Source organism: Chaetodon auriga, chromosome 4 (genome assembly GCF_051107435.1).
Source record: "Chaetodon auriga isolate fChaAug3 chromosome 4, fChaAug3.hap1, whole genome shotgun sequence".
Taxonomy (NCBI): Eukaryota; Metazoa; Chordata; class Actinopteri; order Chaetodontiformes; family Chaetodontidae; genus Chaetodon; species Chaetodon auriga.
In genome coordinates this window covers 25,292,277-25,302,690 of record NC_135077.1, presented here as the reverse complement: position 1 = coordinate 25,302,690, position 10,414 = coordinate 25,292,277, and the positions used below count along the sequence as shown (strand labels likewise).

Below are 10,414 nucleotides of genomic sequence, written 5' to 3'. Positions count from 1 at the left end.
TTGTTTGCCAGTGCTTCTTTCTACAGTGACTGACTGTCCATCACAGACTTCAGTCTCGAGTTTGTGCCACTTTGTCAAGCATAAGGCTAATATATCACGCTGCTAATGAACATCCTTAAGACGACTGGGGCTTTGGGTTTGTAGATCTGGAAATAACATGAGCACACATTGAAACAATTGTTGTCAAGGGCTACTCAGACCTGTATCTACACTCAGACTATTACATTTTCCAAATACCAAAATGATCCTTTGCCTCAGCTTGGTGTTATTGAAGGCTGCAGGATAAAGTGAGTGTAGAAGCTCATTCTTGACCTCAGAAACTGATTTAAAAAATGTCCATGACAACTGACCAAACTCCACCCACGGAGGTGCTCTGTGAGATGCAGTTGAAACTCCCACCAAAAGCTAAGAGGTGGAGTAAGTTGTTAATCTTGACAAGGGAGCTTTGAAATCACTGGTCTATGTCCAAAAGAAAAAACTACTCAAAGCATTTTGATCCCGTCTGTAGTCTTGAAGGTTCAGGGTTTAGGATGGACAGTCAGACTGGCCCCTTCAGGATTTTGCAGTGTGTCGTGAGTCTGGTGCGACACACACTTGGTGCCATCTTTTTTTGGTCAGCCAACCCTGCAGGTGTCACCTTCCTTGAAATTTGAATTTCCAAGGAACCTTGATTTGGTGCAGAGCCTGTGTTACACAATATGAGACCTGACAAAGATCTGAAGTGGCAGCGATGTAGTGCAAATTACAAATAATATCAGTCAAGTCCATTGTCCTAACCGGTCTTCATTTATTGAACAATATCAATGAGGGGCAAAAACAAAGTACAAGCATTGTTTATTTGTATACAAAACATCTGTGTTGGTGAAGTGTGGGGAGAAACAGCAGCTCTAGTCCATCCTGGCCTTCAGGGTTCGTGTGGTGATCTTGTCTTTCTCACTGCCAGAGAAGAGAGAAGGCCGTCAATCACTGCAAACCTGTCATTCCACCTAACTCTAACCTGTGTGTGCTGTACATGTTACCACTGTACTTACATGACATGTACGACAACTCCCATGCCAGACACCGCATCTCTATCAACTGCATTCAGCATCGCCTGGGAGATGGTCTCAAACAGGTCCTCCGGTTCCTGCACGATCACACACGTTTCTCAGTTTTTATGAAAGAATAGCTGTGGCCTTCATGGCAGACACCTTGGCAGACCTCACATACTGTACAAGAGGAGGTGTGTCTTGAACAACTAGCCTCTGTGGCACTAATGACATAAACAATAGATACCCCAAATAACAAAGAGGCAGATTTTTGAAGTTGAATGCTGTGTTGAAATGGTCAGGTGTTGACTGTGTAAACAAACCACTACCATTTACTATACATTCACAAAAAGCACACACAAGGGGTCCCTCATTATCATGTAGGATACTGCAAACATCATATATTTAGAAAATAAAGGGAATATTACTTTGCATGTAAATAAAGTAGTAGTAACTGTCATTGAGTGTCCAGCAACCAGCTTACAGGCGAAAGAGGGACTTTAAACTCCACACAGGACTTACCATGTCTGGCTCCCACAAAGACTCGCACATGCCGTACATCTGCTCTGAACAGGTGCCGCTCACAACAAAGTCTTCCGTTACCATGGGGCAGCCAATCAAATCCAAGGAGCAGATGAATGGCTCTAAGGTTTTGGGATCGAGTCCGGCGATCACGGGCTCAATGTAGTATGGCCCAAACCTGATGAGAGGATCACATATTAAGTGCATTAGTGTGGATTTGGACATCAGTCTTGTTCACGCTAAAATGGGTCGAGATGAACTTCAGCGCTCTCACCTCCTTTCATACAACAGGTTGGACACCATGCTCATGAAGGTCTTGGGCTTAATCTGACGACCCTCCTTCAGCTCATACAGATTCAGTCTGAATTTAAGCCTCTGGGATCTACACACAAGGCAGGGACATCCAGTTAGCACTGCTGCGATTCATTCATCACTGACATTTTGTGTTTGACTATTGTTCATTTGACTACTCAAAAAGCACATTTGCAAAAAATGCATTACTAACAGCATTACTCACACCACAGCTTCCTCAAAAATAGTTAGTGAGATATAAAAACCTGTTATCATGCCCAGTTGAAAGAACGGCTTTGCCAGTTTGAGAGAGAGAAAGCGATGGAGGTTAAACACACTCACACTGTCTGAACATCAGTGGCCAGTCCAGCCAGCCCGATGTACAGCCTCTCTCCCATGGGGAAGATCTTCTGGAAGTCTGTGGTGACCATCTGAGCCTGAATGCCAAATCTTCGGTCTGCTGCGATTGCCACACAGTTCTTTCCCCGCATGGCCATGACGGCCCCTCCATTATAGGACATAATAGACTGGATGAAGGAGAAGACAGAGGTAGGTAAGTCAGTCAGAGCTGAAACACTCAACAGACTGCATTATAAGTCCACTGACCAATGATTAACTGATTACTCAATTATTTCTTACGTCATCTTAAGCAAAAAGACAAAACGAGCCACTTAAATATGTCAGTTTCTGCACTAAAAGAGATTTTGACAAACACTTTTCATTTTAAATGATATTTTATGGCCAAACAATCAACATGTATGAATACAGTAAACACCTATGTGTGTGTGTGTGTGTGTGTGTGTGTGTGTGTGTGTGACATATAACGAATAAATACTATTGCTACAATACATTCTTCTGCTCAACATATTTACAGAATATAATGACTTCAATATTCATATTCATAACATCACACATGTAAAAGAAAAAAGCAAGTCCATTGAATTCATCAGGGTCATCCGTCATCATGTGTACACATGGAGTAGTAATAAAAAACAAAACTCAAACTAACAGAAGAAATCACAGTAAAATAAAAGAGTAGTAGAGAACAGACAGGGCACAAATGTCTGATACATCAGTACGAGCATGTAAGTACGAGTATATATTACACTGAAGCTTCAGTTAACGTTAATCAAGCTGAAAATGTCTCGTCAAACTTTAGCTGCCGTAAACACAACCTGACCTACAACAATTACAAAAACAAAATGTCATGACAGTGAATTCGGGATAACACCACAATGTACAGAATACAACGTTAGCTCATGTAGCTAACATGGCTATGCTAACTATTTCGCTTCGCGGCTATCGCCGGCTGCTGTTATCATTTATTGCTCTTTAACGTTCGCTGAAACACTAATGAAAATCTGAAGTTCTTTAAGGGTTTTTGATAACTTGTGCAATCTAGCGCTAAATATGCTTTCATAGAATATTAGCGAACTTTAATGAGCTAGCAAGAAATGTCAGTGAGTTTACCAACATTGAGTTAGCTTAGTCAGGCTCTTGTACCTGTTAGCTTTATTAACCAATTTTAAACCATTTTACCCAACAAAACATTCACATATAATCTACTTAATGATGTTCTTACCATGTTGACGGTGTTGTGGTGTATTCCTAACGGCTAGAACTTGCAAACTCCCAGCTTTTATAAATGACTGCTTATTTCCCACAGTGACTACACGATTTAGAAACACATAGATCACAGTATCATGATTCTTCTACGTCATCCTCTACCGCACAGTTTATTGGCTGCTGAACGGCACACTGTGCAAAGCACTACTGTCATTGGAGAATATGGCGCAGGCGCGCGGTGCATGCATAGTTTGTTAGAGGCGTGTTAAAGTGAAATTAAAACCGGGGTTTCTTTCAAACTTGCCTTGAAAATTGGATTGTCATTGTCCAGTTCAGGTCTGAGGGTGACAGGGTTAGGTATGCAAGCAATGGCTATTTTATCGTATCGTCTCGATCCTTTTTTTCCCCCTGTTAACTGGACAATAATGAATGGCAACGTTTAAAATAAGTCCTAGCCTGTCCTGAAGTTCTTGGACCAACTGTTACAAAACTTATTCAATGAGTACAAATAGCTGGCCAAGACGGGCAACCCCATTCAAATTTGCTAAACTGTACCACTAAACTTAATAATCAACAAAAAAAATGAATTATCTTCCTCCCTGAGCATAACACTGTTGAATGAGGCTTTGAGTAATATAAATTCTTTTTGCACAGACAACAAACCTGATGCTTTGTGTGTGTGACCAGGAGCGTTTATATTCATAATGAGGAAGGTGATGTGAATATTTACACTTTATGATTGTCACAATACCTGAATGACAGAATATCAATACAAATAGAAATAAAGAGAAAGAATGGGGCTCTGGAAATGTGTTTTTATTCCAGTTACTACTCACAGGTGTGCACTGAGTAACAAACATATATTACAAAAACACTTAGATAAAAACAGGTCCTCTTATACTGTAAAAACAAAAAACTATATACTGTACACAGTTCAGATTACATGAACTTTAAAGATGTACTGGCTTTCAGGAAAGTGAGAGAGCAGAGCAGCCATGACAGGCTCTCTGTATTCGTCTGAAAATTCATTACCACTGTGGAAACTGCTTTTCAAAATAAAGTCCATAGGTAGGCATGGAGCCATGTGGTTCCCCTTTTGACCTCATGATAGACCCATCACACCATCCAACCTCAATGCATTAATATGTACATACATATCTGCCTGAATACATTAATGAGACAGATACAGGATTGGCTGGCACACTCTTGCCAAGCCTTTCCAATCAGTTCAGTCTATCTATAAAATAAATGTCTTCCGTCTTCATCTCTTCATGAAATTATCCAGGGAGGCTGGCGTCCTCTGAATGGAGTGGATATTCCTCTTCACTCGGTCCTCTAAGGAAGAGCTGGCAGCACTCTCCAGCTTCATGTTACTGCAAGAAGAAAAGGTTTGTATTAATGGAGCTGAACATGAAGCAGGCAAGAAAGGCTAAACATGGATAGACACCAGGACAACGTTATTTGTACATTTAAAACAAAATAGGAGACACACTGATCATCTCATCTCTTTGTCCGCGTTGCTCAGAAACTTACTGAATGAAGCCAGCGTGACGCTCGTGCTTGACATTTTGTTCCCGCTGCTTTTCCTGCTCATCTTGCCTCTTGTATCTCTTCACGTTATTCTCCCTGTCCTCCTCCCTCTGCTTGGCCTCGTCCATCATCTCTCGCCTCTTGCGCTCCAGCTCTTCTGCAGAGAGCTTCCTACATTGGACAGAAACTAGAATTACCACCTCGCAGTTGTATGCCTCTGCCAACCAGTGAAGTTACAGTTTACGATGCTGCTAAGATGCTGCTCTATTGTATGGACCTATGATTGCTTTTGGAGGCAAGGGGAGAAGCCTTCTTTGTCAAATGGAATGCTGGAGACGAGAGCAGAGGAGAATGCTGTTTTATACAGCTGCTTTAATTTCAGCTGTGGTTAGTGCTGTCCAGACAACGACCTGGATGCACAGGCATACTGGTGGGAGAGGATAGTGATGGGGACCATTATGGATGAAGACTTGTTGTCAAAGCTATGTATGCGCCGGCAAACTGCGACCACCATTATCCAGTTATCAGTGTTATTTCCACCCCTGTAATTGCTGTATGTGGATTGAAAGCACAATTACACGTGGTCACCATGCATCCCTGACAACTTTGAGAGGTGGCTTGGTTGATCGAATCACAAGCCAACCTCAATGCATCGTGGGTGCATTTATACCTGTACTTTCGTGCTATCCAACTGCAATCCAATCACACAAAACGCATTTTTATGCAAGGTGTAAAGGGGGTCTATGATGTCACAGAGAAAGTCAACCTTTGACCTCTTGGATATAAAATGTCATCACTTCATCATTTTATCCTTTTAGACATTTGAAGGACATTTTGTTACAATTCTCATATGAATTCTTGAGTTATGGCCAAAAACATGCTCTGTGATCTTCGACCACCAAAATCTAGTCAGTTCATCTTTGTGGACATGTGTGCCAAATTTGAGACACAAATAGTTCAGCAATCCAACCCAAACAACTGTATAAAGAATGACTAACAGAAGATTTACTGCTAAATATGTCAAAAGAGAATTAATTGAATCTTAAATGAAGTACTGTCTAAATTAGAACTCTGTTACAAATTACAATTACAAATATAGAGTCTACACTGTCCCTGTGAACTCTTACTTGGACACATGGTGCCTCTGTCTGTGGAAGCGCTCTCTCTGTGGGCTGCCAGCTCGAGGTTCCACCTTCCTGTCGCCTCTGTGTGAGAGAGAAGAGTAGGAGTGGCTTTCCCTGCTGTTCCTGTGAGGCGATCGGGAACGGCTCCTCTCACGGTGCCCTGAGTGATTGGACGGAGCTGAGGACTGGTGTTGTCTGCCGGCAGGGAGCTGAGAGGGAAGACTTAACTGTGAGGACTTACAAGGGTTCAGGTCCAGTGAGAGATTAACAATTGAAACTGGAGAGGAGATCAGATGTACTGTATGTGTGAGCAAGGTAAGAGTAGTGTAATAAAATACCACTTTGCTGCATACTGACCAGTAGGCCGTAGCCTGGAACATGATGGGAACGAGACTTGGCGTCTGCTGAAGAGTCATTTCGCGAATGTGACCTAAAAATAGATCAAAGACGATAATTCACTTAATTGAATTAACTGATTCAGTATCCTCTTTGTGCAGTAATAGTGTCAATCCCATTCTAGAATACATGGTATTTTTGCATTGTGCATCATGTACTTAGCTCATTGTATACAGTATGTTCCAGGTATTTCTTAAACAATGTCCTTACATACCTGTGATTTTTATCGTCTTCTTCATTTGAGCTTGAACTTGAACTCCTTCTCTTGTGCTTCTTCTCCTTTCTTCTCTCTTTGTCTCCCTTCTTTTCCTTTTTATCCTTCTTCCTCTTCTTTTTTTTGTCTTTCTTGTCCAGATTCTGGCGCAGCTGTCAGAGAACCAACCAATGTTTCACCATAAGTAAAAATAGTTGACAATCTCCTCCTGACATGGTACCACTTTGCTAGCACAACTGCAGTTGTCCTGTGTTAATAAATCATCACTGAAAGATGCTAAGCAGGGTAATACGTATTTTTGTACAGTGATGTAATATAAATCAAAATCTTTAAAAAGGTTAAATTTCAAAACAACATCTTGAGAGGTCAAGATCAAAATGAATCCATCACAAACGAACACATCAAAACAGTTTCACAGTAACTTTACCATTTCTTTAATTTTCTTCATCTTCACTGGATTAGTCAAGACTTCTCTCTTCTTTTCTTCCTCACGTTTCCTTCAGAAAACAAACAAAATACAGTTAAACGATTTGCAACTTTTCAGAACAAATTACAAGAGAGGGGGGGCTTCCTAACCTGATCTCAAACAGGGGGTCTTCCCGGATCTTTGCAGCCAGATCGAGGTTGGAGGCAGGTGTGGTGGGGTTGAAGATGGACCCAGGCAGGAGGCCAGTCTCCGCTGATGGACCACTCTCGGGCTCCTCGTATTGGTCAGTGATCTGCTTGTCAATGGCACGTCCCAGAAGATACTCATCTCTGGACACCTGGCCAGCAGGGCCCTGGTACATCCAGTCCAGACGATCATCCTTCTTTCTGGCATCATAAAAAGAGATGCAACATGACTTCTACAGTACTTTTCTGTCTTGACCCACAAAACAACTTAGAGAAGATCAGAGAACTAACTTGATGGCACCAGCTTCCTCTGCAAATCTCGTAATTTCTTCTCGGGCTCGTTCCTCTTTCAGTTCTTTCTGGAGCTCCTCAATCTTCTTGCGTTCAGCCTCATGTTTCTGTTCAGCTTTCCAAACACGCTCAATGTTTTTCATAGTCTGGGGGTGCCAGCTCTTTTTCAAGTTCTGGCAGAGGACAAGGTTGAAGACATTTAGTAACTGTATCTGTGAAGACTGCCAGGTACAAGTTTTAATGTACAGTTTTGGCTTGAAAGGGTTTAACAGTGTTTCCCTGTCAATCAAAACTATTTACGTAGACAGAATGAGTGTCAGGATCTACCATCCGAAGACACACAAATAATAATGATCTATCAGAAATCCATAACATCTTCGGCTTTATTCGGCAAGGAAATTATATGTAATTGTCAACTTTTACAGATGACCATCGAATCCTCAGTCAGTAAAGCTAACGCAAACTAACGTGAACTCTGAACGTATACGCTACGGCTACGAGCCATTAACGTTAGCTACTGAAACAGCAACTACAATGTAAGACTAGGACCAAAGTTAAAGTAAGTATTGCTGAACTGAATTGTGGCTCGTAACAAATGGCAGCAGTTCTTAACTCATGTTGTAACAGGTGCATAGACACCATTAAGCAAAATGCCATCTTTAAATACCTATATTCTGAATGCAGTTTGGTCCCAATGGTTTCTATCATTCGAGAAAGACCCTACTGTGGTGTAGCTCAGACTTACCAAATCACCGCCCCCCATCTTGAAAGATTCGTCGTTTCACTTCAACACAAATTGAAATAGACAAATATGCCCTTAAAGCTATAAAAGGTGGGAGCTCAAAAGTTGCTAGAAAGCTAGCTAGCTAGAAAATGGAGCCACCAAGGCTTATGTGCGATATTCCTTACGCATTTCCTGTTTTGTATATATTACTTCCGTTTCCAGCTCATGGTGCCTTCAGGTACCCGCAGTAAAGTCAACTACAACTGTCAACGATGTGACTTGACAAGACTTTGAACTGGTTTTGGTCGCAGTTAGTAAAAATGAACGTTGTGTCAATGAACGCTGTTGGTGGTTGTCAATTAGTTGCACAACCGGTATCACAAAACGAAGCACATATTTATCAACGGTATCCTGACCCTCAAGTAAAATTTATATCAGCAATGTTTCCAAACCTGTTTGGCTCGTCATCGCTAAAAATGAAACAATTTACCACAATATGGCCTTAATGTGGACATGATTTTGAGTAAAGGTTGTTTTGTGCGGTTCCCTAGGAGTTTCAGAATTTCGAGCGTCTCATGCTCTTTCTTCCTGATGTAGCTTTGGATTGCTATATTAATCACTATTGCTGTCTTCTGTTTCTCATTGACCACCACAATGTCTGGTGGGTTCACCAGCAGCTGCTTGTCAGTCTGGAAAGTAAGTCCCACCAAATGTTCACTCTGTCACTCTCAACCACCTTTGGAAAATGTCTCTCATTAGGTATCTGATGACTCATAGGGCAGACAGTATTTGTTGATGGTTTGGATCTTATTTTTCCCACTGAGCTGGTTCCTCACAACTTGCTTCATTCTTCGGAGGCATTTGGCTATAGCGGACCTCCTTGCTATGGACTGTGGTTTCCATTTAACTGTGGGATGCCCAGGTACTTGTCTCTGTTCTGTATGTCTGTTCTGCTCACTTGTGGATTCAGACAGACGACAGACAGAACTGTCTGGACTGACTGAATGGCGGTACATGAAAACAAGACAGTCATGATGATATGTTGCTATGGTAATGTTGTATTGTTTACAAAGAATGGAATAAAATATATTAGATACATTTATTTAGTGTCTAATATTTGACATAATGCATGTATGTAATGTCAAGTGTATGTAGCAATAAATGTAGGTTTCTGTCAATATTGTATTGTAAACAGAATTTATGTTAAGACATAAGTTCTTTTCATTTTCAAGGAGAACTACACTCGGTGTATCCCTTGTTCATGTTTGTCTGAAAAAGAGATGACAACAATAAAAAAAGACAAACGCCTACAAATTTATCAGCTCCTTATTCAGATTGCCCATGTTTTCTCCTCGTGTGATGGAACTATGTAACATCTGGTTGTAAATTCCATCATGGAGGATGGCAAAAAGTCTAAATATTTTTACTTTGGGTGATAATTTCTACCGCCACTTTGAGAGTTGTACTGATTCATATCATTCCAAACCTTCATTCAGCTTAGCTGTGATGATGCCTGACAGGGTCTTCCATGACGACATCTTCCATGTCGTGCAGAGACAAGCTGCAGGCCTGTTGTATTGAAGGTGTTGTAACCTTTTGAGGACATAATCAGTATTGTTCTCCCTGTTGTTCACAAAGAATGCAATAAACATATTAAAGAAATGTATTTTACATCTATTATTTTATGTAATGTATCTTTGTGTGTGTGTGTGTGTGTGTGTGTGTGTGTATTAATAACATACACATAACATATATGAATTAACTTTAATTATGTTGTGACGCCTAAGATTTATCTTGCAATCCAGTCCCATCTCTTGGGAGTTGAAGTCTAATCATGCGTGCAAATTTAAGAATGATATCTAGTTTTGCAATATCTCATATATGATATAAGAATTTACAGGCTTTAAACACATCCAACTAACCTCGTGTTTGACTACTACTGCTACTACATGAAAAAAACAAAAGAAAAAGAATAGTTGTAATAACAATAATAATAACCATCTGTTGTATTTGCATGAAAACAAAACTGCAAAGAGTAATTCATAATGAGCACACCTGTCTTTTGTAAATAAACATTCAACATGGGCACAGAATATAGTTTTTTTATTTGATAAAG

General features: G+C 40.7%; 2 protein-coding genes across 2 annotated transcripts; both read right to left on the bottom strand.

The window, feature by feature from the left end:
* Window positions 1-767: 767 nt before the first annotated feature.
* On the bottom strand, window positions 768-3,542 carry psmb3 (proteasome 20S subunit beta 3). The gene is made up of 6 exons (XM_076727623.1): window positions 3,424-3,542; window positions 2,184-2,368; window positions 1,825-1,932; window positions 1,551-1,728; window positions 1,032-1,126; window positions 768-936 (listed from the first exon to the last, which is right to left on the bottom strand). Exons 1-6 carry the CDS (start codon window positions 3,424-3,426, stop codon window positions 888-890), a joined length of 618 nt encoding a protein of 205 aa, XP_076583738.1. The 5' UTR covers window positions 3,427-3,542; the 3' UTR covers window positions 768-887.
* Window positions 3,543-4,208: 666 nt separating this feature from the next.
* Window positions 4,209-8,497, bottom strand: cwc25 (CWC25 spliceosome associated protein). Its single transcript, XM_076727450.1, has 9 exons — window positions 8,320-8,497; window positions 7,575-7,747; window positions 7,248-7,484; window positions 7,099-7,168; window positions 6,672-6,823; window positions 6,419-6,491; window positions 6,065-6,270; window positions 4,941-5,108; window positions 4,209-4,780 (listed from the first exon to the last, which is right to left on the bottom strand). The coding sequence occupies exons 1-9, from the start codon at window positions 8,335-8,337 to the stop codon at window positions 4,669-4,671; spliced, it is 1,209 nt and encodes a 402-aa protein (XP_076583565.1). The 5' UTR covers window positions 8,338-8,497; the 3' UTR covers window positions 4,209-4,668.
* Between the last annotated feature and the right edge of the window lie 1,917 nt (window positions 8,498-10,414).

Coding starts and splice junctions, on each gene's coding strand:
- cwc25 (XM_076727450.1), bottom strand. Junction 7,485..7,574: donor GAGGAAGCTGGTGCCATCAA/GTTAGTTCTCTG, acceptor TTATGATGCCAG/AAAGAAGGATGATCGTCTGG. Junction 6,824..7,098: donor TGAAGAAAATTAAAGAAATG/GTAAAGTTACTG, acceptor GTTCTCTGACAG/CTGCGCCAGAATCTGGACAA.
- psmb3 (XM_076727623.1), bottom strand. Junction 1,933..2,183: donor GCCACTGATGTTCAGACAGT/GTGAGTGTGTTT, acceptor CCTTGTGTGTAG/ATCCCAGAGGCTTAAATTCA. Junction 1,127..1,550: donor CTTTGTGGGAGCCAGACATG/GTAAGTCCTGTG, acceptor GTGATCGTGCAG/GAACCGGAGGACCTGTTTGA.